This window comes from Mya arenaria, chromosome 11, assembly GCF_026914265.1.
Source record: "Mya arenaria isolate MELC-2E11 chromosome 11, ASM2691426v1".
NCBI lineage: Eukaryota > Metazoa > Mollusca > Bivalvia > Myida > Myidae > Mya > Mya arenaria.
The window spans coordinates 30,254,786-30,275,781 of record NC_069132.1 but is presented as its reverse complement, the minus strand read 5'-3'; the positions used below and the strand labels follow the sequence as shown (position 1 = coordinate 30,275,781).

General features: G+C 36.8%; 1 protein-coding gene across 1 annotated transcript in view; it reads left to right on the top strand.

Moving 5' to 3' along the window:
• Positions 1–20,819, top strand: part of LOC128207962 (uncharacterized) — a 48,146-nt gene extending 27,327 nt beyond the window's left edge. The window contains exons 20-24 of the mRNA XM_052911188.1: positions 726–902; positions 2,007–2,135; positions 2,680–2,793; positions 11,402–11,580; positions 11,868–20,819. Of these exons, the coding sequence (XP_052767148.1) occupies positions 726–902; positions 2,007–2,135; positions 2,680–2,793; positions 11,402–11,580; positions 11,868–12,057 (789 nt within the window). The 3' untranslated portion in view covers positions 12,058–20,819. The remainder of the gene's footprint in view (positions 1–725; positions 903–2,006; positions 2,136–2,679; positions 2,794–11,401; positions 11,581–11,867) is intronic.
• Positions 20,820–20,996: the final 177 nt, after the last annotated feature.

The window sequence follows — 20,996 nt, the reverse complement described above, 5'->3', positions numbered from 1 at the left end:
AAGTTAACAAATATTTTCCAAGTGATATCTCAACAATGCCTGCACCCATGGCCCTCAAACTTGACATGGAAGTTGGGCCTGACCAGTAGATGACCCTTATTGATTTTAGGAGTCATCGGGTCAAAGGTCAAGTTCATAGTGACCTTGAATGTGAAAATGTTTCGAGTGATAATTTGACAATGCCTGCACCCATGGCCCTCTAACTTGACTTGGAGTTGCGTCTGACCTGTAGATGACCCGTGATGATTTTAGGGGTCAAAGGTCAAAGTCACAGTGACCTTGAACAAAAAATCTTGTCTGTGTGATAACTTGTCAATGCCTGCACCCATGGCCCTCAAACTTGACATTAAGATTTTTGGTGACCAGCTGATGACTCCTATGGATTTTGAGGTCAAAGAGCCAAAGGTCATGGTCATAACACACTCTATCCTCACACTTTGAATGGTCATAATCTTAAAACTGCCTCAACGGCATCCAATGTCAGTGACAAATCAGCTGTCATTTCGGTCCATGCAAATTTCATTCAATTGTCCATATAATCCTGACAACATGGCGCTCAGGGGGGCATAATGTTTGACAAACATCTCTTGTTCTTTTATGGTATATTTGCAAATATTGTGATGCTGTATTACACATTATTAAGTATGTGTATTTCTACTATTAAAGTTGCCTTTGGAGTGAAACTTTATTGAATAACTGTAAATTGAAGTGATGTTTCATTCCAGGTAAAAACTAAGACTGTTCGTCAGTGTGTTCAGTTTTATTACTTGTGGAAGAAAGTTCTAGTTGACGACCACAAACGTTTGCGCATCCTCCGACGCCGACGAGAGCAGGATTACAACCTCCGTTCAACGAGAAACCAGCCTGACAACACCGCCAGTGCTGCAGCAACCACCCAGCAGGTTTATAAATATAGTTTTTATCTATTAATTAACAAATAATTTTGGGAAAGGGTAGTAAATGATGTTGGAAAAACTCCTTGCCCAATCTCATTGCTTTGATATGAACTTATTAACCAGGTTTATAAACCTGGTTATAAGAATGACGAACCTCGTTTTTCGGGCGGGCGGGTGGCAGGGCAGCATCAAACTCACCTATGAAACTGAAAAATTTCAGTAAGGGTTGACATATCTTGAACAAACTTGGTCTATAGGAAGAGTTTATGGATACCTTTCATGGGATTGCGTTTGGGGTCCCTAGGGTCAAGGTCAAGGTCACTGTTACTAAAAATAGAAAAACGGTTGAAACTGAATAACTTTAGTTAGGGTTGACATATCTTGTCCAAACTTGGTCTATAGAAAGAGTTTATGGATACCTTTCATGGGATTGTATTTGGGGTCCCTAGGGTCAAGGTCAAGGTCACTGTTCCAAAAAATAGAAAAACAGTTGAAACTGAATAACTTCAGTTAGGGTTGACATATCTTGACACAACTTGGTATAAAGGAAGAGTTTATGGATACCTTTCATGTGATTGCGTTTGGGGTCCCTATGGTTAAGATCACTGTTACTAAAATTAGAAAAACAGACATAGGCTTCTGTCAATCATTGGAAACCTGGTTTCGTCGCATTGCGGCATTTCTTGTATCATGTTACATTGCACTGTTTCTCACACTCAAGCTCATTTGCATTATGTTACATTGACTATGGGGTCATATAATTCTACACATTTTGGGAAAACATACCGGTAGTCACTGGCTGAAGCAACCTGTCTGGCTTGTCCATTGGCTGGAAAAACACAGCTAGAATATATATGACTATTAGAACATGTTCAATAAACAAAACAAGTACTTATGAATATCTAAAAAAGCAATTCCATCTTTGAAATAATCAAAGACTTTATCAGCCTCATGAAAGAGGAAAAAAGGGGTGATTGTGTCTTAATAAAATAGATAAAACTAGCTCTTAGACCCATGGCCTTTAAAACCAGGCAGTAAAGAGGAGGTGAATGCCTCTAAAAGAAGTCTATTTATTTAAAAATTATACTTATTTCTACCCATGTCCTATAGGAGTCAACTTCGGAGGCAGAAAAAAGCATATCTGATGTGATGGAGGAGGGAGACGGAGCTAGCGTTGAAGAAGACGTAGATTCCATCTCCGAGGCCAGCACCTCCATTGGCACATTTGATGATCATAGGGTAGGAGTTACTGGGAGAAGTTCAGGAATCAAGAGTTTCAAACAGGGAGAAGTTATACACACAATTAGCCTCATTGATTATGTTCTATGCTATTTAAAAAAAAAATTCATAGTTAAAGAAATGGAGACATTTGATGGTTGAAGTAGTCTTCTTTTGCCAAGTTTCCCTCGAGCATGATTTACAGTTTACCTCCTGAAAGATTTGTTTTTTTTACTCTAAAATTCATTTATACTTGTTGTAACGTTATCAGATCTATAGGACTATATGAACAATTACTCTGGAGATTATGTGCGATTGCTTGTCAAAAAGGTTGTTTCTTTTTTCAATTAGTTAATAACAAATGTAAGCACATCTAACAGGGCTATTAATGATCATTTGACTGGATTAACTAATTGTACAACTCTTCAATGTTCATCATTAGTCATGATAATTTCTGAAGAAATAATAATTTTTAGAGTTGATGAAAAAAATATTCATAAAAATATGTTTACTATAATGTAGCCTCAATGCTGTAAAAATGTACAATGTTTGGACCTGCTCACAGGAGAAAGACCTAGAAGGTGAGGATGTTGGCGAGTTGACGATTGCCGAGCCGAGCCCGGTGAGATCTGTGTCCCCCGTACCTTCCTTCCCGTGTGATGTACCAGACTGTAACTCTGTAAGTTGTTGGTGCAAGTTTGCAATGTTTGAAAATAATGTTTGATTATAATTATAATAAGTAGAGGATGAATGTTTGTTTCAGCTTAATATTGTAATAATTACTATTATAAGCACCAGAATTATTCCATAAAAGACTTAAACACTATTCTGAAAAAGTAACATATGTCGCGAATGAAAATGGTTCGTCTCTCAGGGCGACTGGAATTATCCAAATACACTTTTATAAAGAAATGAAACAATAAAGTTTCCAAATTTATCCAATGATGTTTACGTCTCCATCGACAAAATATGAGTGCCAATACATCAAATTACACAAAAGACAAATTCACACAATGCCAACATGTATATTATAGTAATAAATCATACCTGGAATTATCCAAATACACTTTTATAAAGAAATGAAACAATAAAGTTTCCAAATTTATCCAACGATGTTTACGTCTCCATCGACAAAATATGAGTGCGCTGTGCACGAGGAAAATACCGCCACCAGCTGTGCACGAGGCGAACTACTTTAATAAATATAGAAAGTGAAAGCGAAAATGAAAGTGAAATTAGTATATGAATTAGTGAATGATAGGAATGACTGAAAGGAATGGAAGAATAGGAAAATGGATTATCACAAGAAAGATGGACTTGGAAAGTACGTGTACTGGATAAACATACATGTAGACATATGACACTGACACAAACATATAGAGCAGGGCAAATTGACCCCGCGACACCCTCCCCCCTTCGGGTAAATGGCGTCCCGACATTTCAAATTCAGTACATAGTTTACTGTCCATAGTTACTAACATGAAAACAAATGCTGTCAGAGCACAAGCTTGTCTATTTAGGTTTACCGTAATTAGCAACTGCAAGCTAAATGAATACCTTAACATTCCATACAGTAACTACTACTACATTCTATACTTAAGTGCACTGTTTAACACTAGCTACACATATACATACAAACTAAATAATCATACAAAAAACAACAACTGAAATAGGCCTATTTCCATGCAATACCAGACCCTGCCTTTATGGCGTAGTCTGAATTAAGACATGCTCAATGTCTTAAACAGAATGATGCACATTATGTTTTCATCATATATTATACAACTGGCACAAAAGCTGTATAAAAACATATCACGGAAAATCTGGTCAAAAGATTTTACCAAAATTTCTTCAAGTGTATTAAAAAAAAAATCTCAATCCGCACAAAAAAACACACTATTATTGTAAATGATGTGAATCCTTTGATGTCACTATTTTATTTCATTGTTGGTGTAACGGTAAATGGTGACTATGTGACCCACGTGTCACTCTGCATCCAGGCAGGGCGCTGAGTGGTGCGTCTCGTCCTCCGCTGTGGTATCACATACCTTGGCGATGGCGTTGACAAACTAGGTAATACATCCGCTTGTGTCATATCCGGTAAGTTGTCGCATTGAACGGCAGTATTAGCTACAGCTGCAGTAGGTGACAATGAACTCTGCGGTAACGCTTGCTGAGCCTCACTTATATTGCCAGAACAATCTGTATCGTCGGTTACATCGATGCCAGACAGATCCCTTGAATCAGGGGAACGAAGAGGTGCAAGAAGTGGAATGCCAGACAAAGGCAGGATAAGGTTCCTGTGAAGAGTTCGCACTGGACCTCTAGCAAACTCTTTCCTCACTCGAAAGACGGGGATATCAGGATTCGGCTGACTGATGACGACATACACGTCCCTGCACCACCGATCTGCAAGCTTGTGGCGACCCCTGATACCAACCATCCTGACAAGAACCTTATCGCCAACCGCTACTTTCGCTTCCCGTACTCTTGTATCGTAACGTCTCTTGTGACGACGTGCTTGGCGTCGAGCCTCGCGAGTCGCAGCTTTGTAGGCAAACCCAAGACGCTCCTGAATACCCTGAATAAAAGTTGACCTATCTGAAGAACAAAAATCTGGCTCAATGCCCAAGAACGCATCTATAGCTAGTCTCGGATGTCTCCCGAACATCAAAAAGTATGGCGTCATGCCGGTACTCTCATGCCGAGTAGCATTGTAAGCGTGTACCAATGTTGGTAAGTGGGCTTTCCAGTTCTGTTTTCTCTCATCATCGAGTGTCCCAATCATGTTCATAAGTGTTTGATTGAAACGTTCGGCCATGCCGTTGCATTGTGGGTGATACGGGGTCGTACGACTTTTCTCGACCTTTGCAATGTCGCAAAGTTCCCTTATAATAGCACTCTCAAAGTTGCGTCCCTGGTCACTATGTAGACGACTTGGGAACCCGTAATGTACAATGAACTGCTCAAATAGCGCTTTGGCAGTGGACCGAGCTGTTTCATTTCTCATTGGTATGGCCTGCGCATACCGAGTGAAATGGTCTGTGATGACCAATACTTTCTCAAATCCTCCTTTGGACATATCTAAGGTAAGAAAGTCAATGCATACAAGTTCGAGAGGGTACGTGGTTTCGATGGAAACCAATTCTGCAGAGACCTTTTCTCTTGTCTTACGACAAATGCACCTCTCACAGAGCCTGATACGTGTTTCAACAAACGAGTCGAGACCTGGCCAAAAGAATCGAGATTTTATCAAAGAAAGTGTACGTTCTTTGCCCTGGTGACCTGCCTCATCATGAAGACCCGCAAATATAATATCGTAAAAGACGTCTGGAACAACCAACTGGTCTACAGGATGACCATTTGACATACCATGACGGTACAACAAACCATCCCGAAAGAATAACATGTTCCGCTCCCTCAGCAACTTCCTGACTGACTCATCTTCTAAGCACATCTGGCGCCGAGTCAGTCTAGAACTTGACTTCAAAATCTCTGCCACCCTACTGATAGCTCTATCCCGAGCCTGTTCAACTTTCCAATCAATATCAGCTAATGGAGTGTCAAGATCAACCTCGTCCCTTGGTGTCTGAGCTGCCGTTTGTGAGAATGACAAACACTCAATAATAGGACAAACTCTCACTAGATGGTAATCAAACAAAGCTTTGATGACGTCCGGAAACATAACGTTCTCCTCACTCCGCGAAACACCAGGAAGACGGGAAAGAATATCTGCATCTATATTCTCTTTTCCTGAACGGTAGACAATATTGAAATTGAAGGCTGACAACGCTGCTAACCATCTGTGTGACAAAGCGTCAAGTCTCGCTGATTTGAACGCATAGGTCAAGGGGTTATTGTCGGTGCGAACGCAAAATTCATTACCATAAAGGTAATCGTAAAATTTGTCCACGACAGCCCATTTGAGTGACAAGAACTCAAGCTTATGAGCCGGGTAGTTGCGTTCACCACCGCGTAACCCACGAGACGCGTATGCGACGACCTTTTCAACCCCGTCAACTTTCTGATATAGAACAGCTCCAAGACCAACACTGCTTGCATCAATGTTGAGAATAAATGGCTTAGAGAAGTCTGCATATGTAAGAACAGGAGCCGAACACAAACGATCGATAATGATCTCAAATGCCTTCTGATGGATTTCACCCCACTCCAAAGGCTGACGTTCTCTGCTTTTCTTCTTCTCCTTCTTGTCCCCAACAAGCAAATCGTTGAGTGGTTTGGCGAGACGGGCAAATTGGGGAATGAACCGCCTGTAATACCCCGCAAACCCGAGAAAACTCCTAAACTCCTTCAGATTAGAGGGCACCTTCCACCTCCTCAATACTTCAATCTTCTCAGGATCTGTCTGCACTCCATACTCACTCACAACATGACCCAAGTACTTCACCTCTCGCTGAAAGAACTCGCACTTACTCCCTTTCAGTTTCAATCCAGCAGACTCCAAGCGCTGAAAGACAGATTCAAGACGTCTGAAATGACTATCAAGAGAATCACTAAATATGATTATATCATCTAAATAGATGAGACACTCCTTCAAGTGCAGTTCTCCCATGCTACGTTCCATGAGCCGCTGAAATGTGGCTGGGGCGTTGGTTAAACCAAAGGCCATCCTGTTACACTCAAAGAAGCCGAGAGGCCCCACAGAAAAAGCAGTCTTGGGCTTATCAGCCTCTTTCATGGCAACCTGCCAATAGCCGGAACGTAAGTCAAGCTTACTGAAATACTTGGAGCCAGTGAGAGCGTCAATTGTCTCGTCAATACGAGGAAGAGCGTAAGCATCCTTAATAGTTTTACTATTAAGGCGCCGGAAGTCAATACAAAAACGCAAAGACTTATCCTTTTTTCTAACGAGAACCACATTGGAAGAGAAAGGAGATTTAGATTCTCGAATAGCTCCTGCATCTAACATCTCACGCAAATGCTCCCTCACCTCTTCAAACATCCCAGGTGGAATCCGTCTATATGGCTCTTTGAATGGAGTAGAATCTGTAAGGTTAATCTCATGCTGAACCAAAGACGTACAACCCAAGTCAGTAATGTCTGTTGAAAACAAGTGTTTCCACCGAGAAAGAAAAGTTCTGGCCTGTTCCTGCTCACCATGTGTCAATGTACCGCTGGGGACACAAATGCCTAGCTCTTTAAGAGTCTTATCAGCGTTACGTGTTTTGGGAATGGAACCCTCCGAGGGATCAACCTTCCTAACAACATCGACCTCATGAAGAGAGCAAATGACAGACTTGGGAATGATAGATAAAGTCTTAACAGAGAGATTGCAAATTCTAACAGGAATCTTACTGAACGACGTGTTTGGATTAACCCGAACAACTCTGGGGCTAACACTCAATCCTTGTGACCGCTCGTCAGTGTCTGTCATGCCATCAGTAAAATCTCCCACTCCTCTGACCAAACCGGTAACTGTCTTAGTCTCATTCGGCCGAATTATGATTGGTTTCTTTGAAAATGCCTTCACAGAAAGTTTGTTAACTGTTGTCAAGGAAGACAATACATCTTGCCATACAGGAGGCATATGCTGTAATTGTGAAGATGACTTGACATAATTGATAACATTGGTACCTACCAGCATAGGAACACTAGATGAATAAGCTGTGTCAGGTATGATCAGTACCGGTACAGAAACAGGAACAATATCCAGCGACGGAAATGTCATATCAATCAAACAGTATCCACAATATAGAACCTTCGCATCATTTGCACCAGAAATATCAAGTTCAAAATCTTTTAGACTATAAAGTGTAGGCCTAGGGCAAAGAGAGCTATAAAAACGTTGGCTTAGAGTAGTAACCATTGAACCCGTGTCAAGCAAAGCAGAACAGGATGTGCCATTCAAAAGAACAGTCGTCTCATTCGGTCTACCAATCAAGGGCGCTGTGTGAATGGGCACCGGACCTCCTATCGGCTCCCTTTCGATGAAGGTCCGTTCTTGTTTAAACCCACCACAGGCTTATTCTCATTGACGGGAGAAGCTGGGGCATTTCTGTTTGTATTGGGCTGATTCTGTCCCTTCTTGATGACACTGAAGTCTTTCTCTATATTAGACACCCTAGTGTTTAACAACTTGAACTGAGCAGTCATATCTTGCATCTGCTGCAACAATCTGCTCTCGACTACATTCATTTGCTGGACAGCAGGCTCAACAATCTGTTGCTTTGGCTGCATGTCCAACTCCATCTGACGTAGCTCTTTGCGGAATTTGTTAAAACCAAGAGCAGTCTCGTATTTATATCGAGACATGTTGTGCAGCTCAGAGTTACGTAACCCAGCCCACAATCTGTTTCGCAGCATTTCATCTTTTGTTGCTGAATCAAGGGTGATGTTAGACAAGATCTGCTCTAAACGAAGACTATACTCAGCAACCGACTCACCAGCTCCCTGCCTTGCATTATAAAACTTCTCTTTGAGTTTCTCACTGGAGTGAATATTACCATAGACAGCCTCCAGTTCATCAACAATATCTTCTACAGTGGCTGACTCGCCAACATGTAAAAGTACCAAACGAGCCCTACCCTTAAGACTCTTTCGAATGGCTTCAAGAATAATTGGTGTAGAATAAACCTGACTACGCAACAAACACTTCAAGTCATAAAGCCAAAGGTCAAATTCATCTGGTTTCTCACCAGAAAACTCAACAAGTTTTGGAACCTTGAATGCGCTATCTTTGCGATCGTTCGTAAACTTCAGTGAATCAAAAGGATCAAAAACAGGATCTGAGCGAGTAACTGGTGGTTGAAATGAAGACTGAACAGCAGCAACCACTGGTTTAGGCTTGTCATCCAGAAATGGGTTGTTAGGAGAAAATGAAAGAAGTTTCTGGCGAGCTCCTCCAGCTGACTCAAAATCAAACTGTCGCAACTGACGCACAACTTTCTCAGGAGTTGGCGTAAGGACACGAGTTGTGTCTGCATCAAAACGAGGAGTGCTAGAAGTTTCAAATACCCTGTATCTCCCTGATTTTCTTAGCTGCTCTGCAAAATAATTCAGCTCCTCATCTTGGATCCCAGTGATTTCACCAGTAGTGTCCATTTTATCAACAACTGAGTGAATATTTCCAAATGTTTAAGTTGTATGAACAAGAAAATTGGAATCTATTCAAACTGGGTACATATATGACTATGAGTTTGAATGAATTTAAATAATGGTAATTATATTGAATTGAGAATTTTAAGTGTTTAAAATCAACACTTTGTTATTTATTGATGTTATCAAATGGTTTGACAATGTTTATCACTAGATAAATGTGTAAAACTATTATGTCAATGAATATATGTATCACTATGAAGATGACCAACTGTGTGCAGTATACTGTATAGTTAAATAACCAGATTTGCAAACTTAAATTATACTGTAAATTGAATTCATTAAATGAAAAATTATTTCATTTAATTAACTTCAAAACCTTCACAATACCTTCTATGAGAGCGCTCTCAAAATAATACTGTTCTTGTATTTTCAAAATAAAAGATCAGTATTCAAAAACTAGAAAAATATGGCAATAAAAATGACTACTAAAGAGACCTAGATACTACATACATTACTACTACTATGTTCAACTGCAATTTCTCCTCTACGTTCACAGTGTAAACACTAAACTTTGCTAAAAGCTAAACAACTATGTGTCTATCTGTATGAAGTAAGACAAAAAGAACCTAGTAAATCTGACCAAGATTTATGCTTTTTTTTTTTTTTTTTTTACAAAATATATAAATAACACAGGGGTATAATAGGGGTATAATATACCGGTGGACTCAAAAGACAAAGTGAAAAACAGACACAAGGGACTTGTAGAAAGAAAGAGAAGAATGGATTTATTCAAGTCAATCAAATGCCTTTATATTATCAATAAGTTGTTAAGTAAATGAATGTAATGCGATGTTAATTGCTCACCAACACCTTTGTTATGCTACAACTGCAACAGGATGTGTAAGAGCTGCATGCTGTGCTGTGCCCAGGTATGTTCACTCAAAATACTATCTGAAACAATACATCAAAAATTTAAACAATTGAAAAATAAATTCATAAAGCAATCAATCAAAATATCAAAATTAATTAATTAAATATTCAAAACACTAAATAAACTGTCCATGTAGTATGAAGTCTGAAGTCCCAATGTGTAATGTTGATCAATGTAGAACGTCACAGATGAAATGCTTATGTTGATTTAATCAGCGTTCAAATCAAGGAAACTGCTATTTAAATAGTCTAAGTTTCACTTCCAATGAAATAATGCACTAAATAGTGTCCATATTCTCACAAGACACGTATATATATATCAAACACAACCACGCACTTATTATATAAGTGTCAAATGAAATATAAATAAGACGAAATGTCACCAAAATCGTCTGTCAATTTAAAACCGGATGTTTACAACCATTCACTGTTGACCACTGGTTCCCGGTCTCGTCCCGGAAGACCTATAACATGTGCTCGCCATGTGCCTGATCACGTGTGTAGTCATGTGACCGCGCTCGACGAAACGACCAAACCGTGCAGAATGAGCTGGATTATGACCCCAAGCCGAAACCCAAAAGCTACACTGGCCACCAATGTCGCGAATGAAAATGGTTCGTCTCTCAGGGCGACTGGAATTATCCAAATACACTTTTATAAAGAAATGAAACAATAAAGTTTCCAAATTTATCCAACGATGTTTACGTCTCCATCGACAAAATATGAGTGCCAATACATCAAATTACACAAAAGACAAATTCACACAATGCCAACATGTATATTATAGTAATAAATCATACCTGGAATTATCCAAATACACTTTTATAAAGAAATGAAACAATAAAGTTTCCAAATTTATCCAACGATGTTTACGTCTCCATCGACAAAATATGAGTGCGCTGTGCACGAGGAAAATACCGCCACCAGCTGTGCACGAGGCGAACTACTTTAATAAATATAGAAAGTGAAAGCGAAAATGAAAGTGAAATTAGTATATGAATTAGTGAATGATAGGAATGACTGAAAGGAATGGAAGAATAGGAAAATGGATTATCACAAGAAAGATGGACTTGGAAAGTACGTGTACTGGATAAACATACATGTAGACATATGACACTGACACAAACATATAGAGCAGGGCAAATTGACCCCGCGACACATACTTCTGTACAGACTGTACAAATTGGCTTGGATCCAAAATTATATCACTTTATCATATGATACAATATTGATACCTGTTCATGATCATATTTTTCATTTTGAATTATTGCATTAACTGTTCAAATATTTTTTCCCAGAGCTTCACATCGAAGGCAGCCCTCAATGCCCACATGAAGATCCACATACGATCCACCAAGTCAAGTACCACCATCCCTGCCGCCCGTTTTGAGACTAAACCAGCCCACACACCCCCGTCCCGCTCCCCCATGCATGTTGAGGCCCCACAGGATGTTTTCCCATGTAAACTGTGTGGAAGGTATGTTCAATCAATGCCTTTTAATGGTTTTGATGGTCTTTAAAAACTTAATTGGGATAGTAATACTTTGTTTTATAGCTCTAGAAATTGAAAATCAATATTATACATCAATTAGTATCCAAGTATCTATCCATTGTAAGTTTTCAGCATCAAAATAAGGTTTTCTTGAAGTTGATGTCATAGGACTGTACATATATACTGATAAATTATTTAAATTACTTTGGAAATGTAAAAAAATAGTTTTGTTTTGAATAACAATCATATGTTTGTGTGCATTTCAATTTCAGAGTATTTGCAAAGGTGAAGAGCCGCAGTGCACACATGAAAATCCACCGCCCAGATCAGGATAAAGAGAGGGAAAAGAAGGCTAAGCTAGCCAAGCAACAGGCCGCAGCCGCCGCCAAGATGGAGGCTTCTATGTACGAAAACTTCCCCAATTACTCTGGTGTTTCCAATGGACCATCACATTTAGGATAAGTAGAAGTGAGTGGGGATAGGAAGAGGTCAGGTCCTGATGTTGTTTAGGGACAGGATTTTCCCCCTCTCAAGTGGATTTACTAGTTTTAAATTGCCCAGTTCCTTGTATTTGCTTACACCGGCAGATTCTTTTGTTGTCATTTCAATGGGTAATTAGGGCATCTTCATCGCCATAATGGTTTCACCAGTTACAACAGGTTGTTACTACTATTACCTGTTAGGAGTATAACTAAAAGTGATGTGCTACATATTGAATTCTTGTTCTGCTTTGATACTTCTTCTGTTTGTGTAAATGTGAGTACCGGTATACCTGACATGTAACCCACCCATCTGATGGACTGTATGCATCACCTAGAAGTGTTATTATACAATTTTGTCTAACATTACTGTAGCTTTAAGATATTGGAACTTTGATGTTATTTGATCTAAATATGAAGACTTTGACATCCCTTCTATAATCGAATAAAACTTGTGCATAATGCCAAAAGCATTTTTGAACTGATCGTCAGTATTTGTGGTGAAAGTTTTGAAGGGACCTTAATATGTATAGGTTTAAGAACAGGCATCTCATTTGTAAGCTACACTTCTTTTTGATGCTGTTTACAATGATAAGACCTCTAGAGTAAGATTTATTGGCAAACCTTATGGCATTATACTCCATTGGACCAATGGTCATTTAAAGTTTAATCATAGCAATGATAGTTCGGAATGTACTAAACTATACATTCATTGTTATTACTTTAAATCCAGTAAAGGGGAATGAAATATTGAAGCTTTCTCTGTGATATTATTTTAGTCTTTTTGAATGTTATACTTTCTTTCTCAAGTTCTAGTAAAGGAGGTGATGATTTTTAAACTGAACTTTTTCTTTTATACTTCTAATTTTGTCAAATGAGGTAAAACCTTATTTTTTTATTGCCTTGATGTCTTAAATTCTAGTTGACGTATATATTATTGGCATTTAGAAAGTTCTATGCGTATTTTGTTTTCGGTATTTCAATGTCTCATGTTGTTTACTGGCTAATGTATAATTACACAGTATACATACATGTATTACATTTTGACAGAAGTTACTTAATTGTAAAAGGCAGCTTATTGTGAAGTCATATCATGGATAAAATGTTAAAGGTTTGAAATTTACGGAATTTGAAAAAAAAAAATTTTTTAAAGAGGCTCTTTCACAGTTTTTATATTGGTTAATCTATTAATTATATACATTTTTAGCTCCACTGGCCGAAGGCCATGGAGCTTATGTCGTCACAGATTGTCCGTCGTGAGTGCGTGCGTGCGTGCGTGCGTGCGTGCGTAAACTTTTACTTTAAACGACATCTCCTCTGAAACTGATAAGCCGATTTTGACAAAACTTCACAGGAATGTTCCTTTGGTGGTCCTTTACCAAAATTGCTCAAATGGTTCCGGTCCATTGCACAATATGGTCGCCAGAGCTAAAAATAGCAAAATCTTTAAACGACATCTTCTCTGAAACGGTTCGGCAGATTTTGATGAAACTTGACAGTAATGTTCCTTGGGTGGTCCTTTATTAAATTTGCTCAAATGGTTCTGGTCCATTGCACAATATGGCCGCCACAGCTAAAAATAGCAAAATCTTTAAACGACATCTCCTCTGAAACGGATAGGCAGATTTTGATGAAACTTGACAGAATTGTTCCTTGGGTGGTCCTTAACCAAAATTGCTCAAATGGTTCCGGTCCGCTGCACAACATGGCTGCCAGGGCAAAAAAATAGAAAAACCTTTAAAGAACATCTTCTCAGAAACCGATGATCAGATTTTGATGAAACTTAACAGAAATGTTCCTTGGATGGTCCTTTATCAAATTTGCTTCAATGGTTTCGGTCCACTGCACAAGATGGCCCCCAGAGGTAAAAATAGAAAAACCTTTAAACGACTTCTCCTCAGAAACCGATGATCGTATTGCAATGAAACTTGACAGAAATGTTACTTGGGTAGTCCTTAACCAAAATAGCCCAAACAGTTCTGGTCTGCTGCACAACATGGGCACCAGAGCTAAGAATAGAAAAAAAACGTTAAACTACATCTTCTCAGAAACCGATTATCAGATTTTGATGAAACTTTACATAAATGTTCATCGGGATGCCCTTTAACCAAAATTGCCCAAATGGTTCCGGTCCGCTGCACAACATGGCTGCGAGAGTTAAAAATAGAAAAACCTTTAAGGACTTCTCGTCCGCAGTCTTCACGAAAAACATTTTAACCTACTAGCCAGTTGGACTAGCATAATGGCATATTTTACTAGTCCGAATGACAATCTAGTAGTCCGACTATTTTGCCACATTATAAAACTGTATGCTTGAGGTAAATACCTATTTCAATTGAGCAGCTTGCAGTTTGAGTAAACATTTCTTTATTATGATGCTCATGCAGTGATAGGGAGTGACATCCTTCTGTTGGGAATAGTGCTCCTTGTTTTTCAGAACCTATGGGTACTATGTAAAAACAAAAGACATCTTGCTTGAATAGACTGTAATAATATCAACATGGTTAGAAAAGAAATGCCATGCTTTAATAGCTTTGATTACATTTTACTACTGAATTACCTCCCTTTAATAGAAAAAAAAATAATGTCTTAATTTTTCACGTATAGCATCTTTAAATAATTTTTAAACAATAATTATTTATGAGTAAACATATAAGCATAAAGTTCTCACAAAAAGATCAATTTAAAAACCTTACATTTATACATAGGAAAGTATATATAAACTGAACATTAATTTTCGTTTAAGTGACATTCTGAAAGTTTATGAAACAGCTATTTTTAGTAACTTAAATGGCCGAAAAGTGTAAGTGAAACATCTCGTCAGTTCTTGTTCAGGTTAGATATTTGCTTCATAATCTATTCAGATTAAATGTTAACCGATGATCAGATTTTGATGAAACTTGACAGAAATGTTCCTTGGGTGGTCATTAACCAAAATTTGTTAAATGGTTCCAGTCCACTGCACACCATGGCTGCCAGAGCTAAAAAATAAAAAAAAACTTTATACGACTTGTCGTCGAAACCGATGACCTTTTTTCGATAAAACTTGACAGAAATGTTTGTTTGGTGCTCCTTTACTCAAATTGCCCAAATCATTTCGGTCCACTGCACAACATGGCAGCCAGAGCTATTAAAGTAAAAATTTTTTTTAAATAACTTCTCCTCAAAAATTGATGATTGTATTTCTATGAAACTTGACGAAAATGTTCGTTAGGTGGTCTTTGCTTGAACCTTTTGGCCAGTGGAGCACAGGCACTGATGTGCCTCTTGTTTTAAATGTTGTTAAAATGGATTTATTTTATTTTACCTACTTTTATTAAAAGCACCGAACAGCAACTGGCAGTCTCAATTAAGGAGACATTTGTTGATTTAGCCTAATAGAATCATTCCATTTACAGTATTGTTACTAAGGGCTATACAGTACAAAGTGTGCAGGGTTGCCAATTTTGACATGCCATAATAACTATCTCTTAAGAAAATACTTAACCTTGAAGTCATATTTAAGGGAACAGAATGGCCTTTTGTAGCAACTTATTTTTTTCCAAAAGTTACACTGCATGAATCTTTTTTTAAATGTACAAAATGACAGTGGTATAAATGTAAGTGGTATTTCAGTATAATGCTTTCATTTCAAGTTTCCTTTGATTTGGTCGATATATAAAGGAGTTGAATCCTGTGGGGGAGTCCCTTTAATAGCAAATAACCACTGTAGAAAGATTCCTGATGAAAAATGATGACATATTATAAACCAAAGAGTTTCCACTTTTCCAGTTAACTATTGTTGTTGAATTAACAGTGTTGGCTGTGTGAACTGTATTCTTTGGAACTATTTTTTGCTTGGGCCTTTATCCACCTGCCTTTATCTCCAAGCCTCTCATGACCTTTCTAATGGCAACATTAATATTTGTAAACATTTGAATTGTGTATACTATCTGTTGTACATATTCATAGTGTGTGAATCTTCATCTATGAAGTAGATTTTACATCATGCTTTGATTAATCCAAAATAGTTGATACAAAAACAATTGGGTAGTCCTTATGTGTGTGCTTGAAAAGTAAACATGTATTTCTTATACATTTCTGTACATGTATAGGTATGATGTGTACAGATATGTGATGTTTAACTGAAGAAGTAGATTTTCCATCTATCGGCTTAAGTTTGTAACATTTTTATAAATATGTATGAATGATTTTTAACTACTTTTTATGCAATGTCCTTGACTGATCTCTTTCATACACAGGTGGTGTGTATCGCTCATTCTGCATAGGTATAAAATGAAATATTTCATGTTAAAATGATTTCTAGTGGTTAAATTAAACTGAAAAATACAATTCTTCATTAAAATATGACTGATGATCTGCAATTATCCAGATATTAGCTTAAGCTTTTTCATTAGGGTATTATTTTGTGTCAATAAAATGTATTGGAATAGAGTACCAGTATAAGACCACTAGGAGACCCTTGTACCTTTAGTTTTTGTTAAGTATCTCTAATTATCTTTAAATTGTATGTTATGGTTGCTGATTTCTGCCATTTCATAATTTCAAAGCGAAAACAGCAGTTTGAAAACACCCAAGTGTCACGCTAAAATGTGAAATAAAAGACCCAACTCTTGGCACATTTTTGCCTTAAGATATGCAAGAAAATGCAGCTGTATGATTTGTCTGACTTGATACAGTTTGCGCAAGTTTACCAGAAGGCAAAGGGGCAAAAAATTAGCCCAGTGGCCGGGGCAAAAATGCACCCCATAAATATTTTGTATTTTCGCCTGATCAAAAAATTTTGCCTGTTGTAGTGAAAAACTGAAATCACGAAATGGCAGTAAACAGCCAACATATTTTAAAGAAAGTTACAATTTTATTGATGGTTATGATTTTGTGCAATATATTGATGGATGTTATTGGAATGATAGAAAATGAAGTGTTCTAGTCACAATCTTGGCTGACACAATACTTATATACGGTACAAAGAATTAGGATATGAATTATAGATATATTTACAGTATCAATAATTAATTTCAAATTCTAAAAAATGACCACCATCTGGGTTTTAACACTTAGATATGTGACCAAATGGTACAAATTATTATTATTGATTTTGAATAATGATCATTTATTTGTTCCTCATTGAGTTAGGATAATTTGAGGTTTAAGTGTCCAGTGGGTCCCTATTTCAATGAAGATTTAAGTTGATCTTATTTGTAAATTTAAATGATCTAAGTGTCATATTTTCCTCATTCTGCTACATATTTGTGTGAATTCAACTTCAGCAAGTATTGAAAAGGAACACAAAAGTTGAGAAAAAAGTGTTGCCATATGTGACTCAATTAATACTATTGAACTTACGACTAAGATCCGTTATAAAACAAGCCCCCAGTGCCCAGTTCCTGTAAAGATCGTAAGGCTTAAGAATATGAATTTCAAAGCATGACCCCATTTTTGGCGTAAATTGCATTATAATAGAAACATGAGGAGATTTGTCACATAGATTCTGCCTGTAACTTGATCGTTGTCCCTGAGCACTCTTAAGTATCACGAGATGTATGACTGAGATATCTTAAGGAAATGGGGCCCAGATCATAAAGACTTTTAGTTAGAGGTAGGTTTAGGGAAGACACATTGGCTTTGACTTGGACTACCAGGGTAAACATTATACAGTGCTAATGAATTAAGTACTTTACAGCCAGCTTATTATCTTACTTCAAAATATTGTAAAATCAAGAATTTTAGTTTGATAAAATGTTATTATCACCATTATTAGTGTTGCTGAAAGTTTCACTTGCAAATTCAAAAAAAAATTTGTCTTTCCACTTCTTTATACAAATTTGTTTTGAAATACATATGATTACGACTGGGTCATGCATGATTCGGAAAATAACCATACGATCCAATCAATGATAACAGGGTCCCATTGTGTATAAATCTTATAGTGTTTCCTTTATTAATTGAAATTGCTGTTTGAGAGACACATGCAATCATCATTGTGCAATAGATGATAGACAGACAAATGTACACATATTTTGATATTAGCATGATGAACAGTACACACTCTTGAATGTACTGTGGTATGTGTAAAAAGAGGGACTTACCATATTGTGTCATTTCAATTTTGTTGCCCAATACAATGTTTGACATTTAACCTCTGATGGGTTGATTTTAATGTAGCAACACAAAACAATTACCTATTCTTCCTTGTTAAATGTTCATGCTGCATTGACACTGCAATCTGCTATTGATAGTATGAACGCCTATAATTTGAACTTGATGCAGTAACCGTGCATTTAACTAAATTAGCTAATTGTTCAGAACTTGGTTCAAGTTAACAATGTGATTTATGACATCATTGTTATTTTTTAACCGTGATCGATTTGATGATGTGCTAATATATTTACAATAATGCAAAAACAAATACAGCTTTAAAAGTTGTCTTGAAACATGTTTGGAACACTGCAGATCACAAGTGTTTCCATTATTTTTCCACAAGAGTAAAGATTTGAAAGTGAACAATGATACAGTTAACAGTGTGTGTATATACCACATGATAACATCATAAATGCTACATCGGAAGGCAACATTTTGCTTCGAATGAAGACTTTAAACAAAGATAACTTACCTATTTTTTCATCATTTAAAATGAAACAGCGCAGTCTATGCCGCTTATGGAGCCCCGCCTTCGGTCTTTTACCAGAGTTTGATTGGGAGTTTATTTTCTTAAAACACTTTTGACAACCCTTTCACAATACGGCCGTCTGACATAGCACTGTCAAAACAATATTTTGGAAAATGGTTTGTTGAAGTGTTTGATGAAACGTATCACCTTATCAAACTTCCGAAATAAAATGAAGGCGGGGTACTTTAAGTGTCATATACTGCCCTTTGTTTCATTTAAAATGGTGTTGTAAAAGAAAAGTTATCTTCTCTTAAGTCTTCATTTAAAGCAAAATGGTTCCTTCCAATGTAGCATATATGACGTAATTTATCACGTGGTAAACACACACTGGTCAACAATGTTTAATTTAACGAAATTCTGATCAATTAGCCCAATGTTTTCATTCTTTAACTTTATCATGTATCAGCAATAGTATTTTACTTTGTTTTCCAGTGAAATAATTGTTTGACAGAATGACGTGATGTTCAAATATGGTAGAAATGTCTTCCCACGACTGGCCATTCCATTAATGTTTGTGTTTATGTTCGGTGAAATGTGTGTAGTTGTCATTGAATTGTTAATAGAAAACTTATTGTGTCATATCTTTGAGCCTTGAAGATTGATGTCTACAATTACTAATAATTAATATAATCATGGAAGCATGAGATACACAGGGATTACTTTGTTTTGCGTAGGCGTCATCCTTTCATTTCTGATTTATAACTTTTTAAAACTGCACTTTCTAAGATTGACCTTTTTTATCTTTTACGTCTTGGAATGAGCATTTTTTTGCATTAAAGTCATGAATCCAGTGATATTAGAAGACAGACTATTAGATTGCAGTTTTTCAGAATTATCGTTGAACATAGATGTTTTATGGCTAAAAGTTTGTAATGCTTTAAGAAAGTTTAATTTTTCAGCTGTTTTTCGACCAATTGAGATCATTTCTGTTGTGAGTTATGTCATATGACTGAATTGAAGGCATTGGTACCAAAATAATTGATTCTGAAACAAAAAAATAATATAATGTCAAAACTGTCATTCTGTGAGAGTGCATCTTTAATGACTTGTTGGGCTCATGAGTCTTTCCACTTGGTATATTCACATTCATCATGGTCTGTAAATGACCCCTATAAGTGGTTTGTAGGTCAAAGGCCAAGGTCATACTGGCCATTACCTCATGACAGGTGACACATCCATTTTGCGGAATACTAGTTGCATGTCAGATTTGTTAGACACAAAAAATTACATGTTTGTAATATAGGTTGATTGTCGAAGAGATATTAGGGATTAAATATGTTTATTGTTATTTGAATATGATTCTGTTGCTTTGTGCATTTTCTACCCTGCCTTTGATATTTTTCCTTGTAATATTCATTTATCATACTGTCGTCTTTGCCTGTGATATGTTATAAGTCTAAAAAGCCCTTTCTGTACAGAATATATCTGGACATGTTTTATGATTGAAATTCTTTTATCTAGATTTTATGATGTAGTCATATTGTTTTGTCATAGTGTGTGATTTTTTCTCTTAAATATATATATTATAATAGATTGTAATGATTTTATAGATTATTTTTTTTCATTATAATTATGTTCATAATATCATGTACACTTAAATGAGAAAATGTTAAAATGATTCATAAAACTAAGTGAAAATTTCAATGTGTGTCAATTACTTTTTAATTACATTTGCTAATTACTGCTCTTTTATATTAACCCGAAAATTATGTGAAGAAATGCCTTTTTCTCGATTCATTGTTTTATACAGTTATTGATTTTATGTACATGTACTGGATTATATATGTCCTAAATTAATCCTAAATTAGAAGAGGCTTCAAGCCAAAATGTATACAATATGTAACTGCATAGATAAAATCAGCTTAGACATTTGCCACACATTTACATCTGTATATTTATCATCTTCATGATACAATTCTATGTAATTTACGTCATCTTTGGCATATTTTTATTTGTTGTTTATGTAGACTGATGTATGCCGTTAGTGCGCAATTTGAGTTGGATGTAAAATGCCAGTGTGTAGCAGTATTTGCTATTGGTATATGACAGTCTCTTATAATAAAATGCTCAGAATATTCAAGTTTCTCTATTTAATTGAGTGGAGCAAAGGAACTGCATGTACATGTTCTAGACATTCACATTCTTTTAATTGTTGGTGATGACTGAATGATAAGCCTATCAGCCATCGGATCAGAATCCCATGACTGATCCCCAACTTTGAAATTAATTATTTATACTTGTTATCACACAGG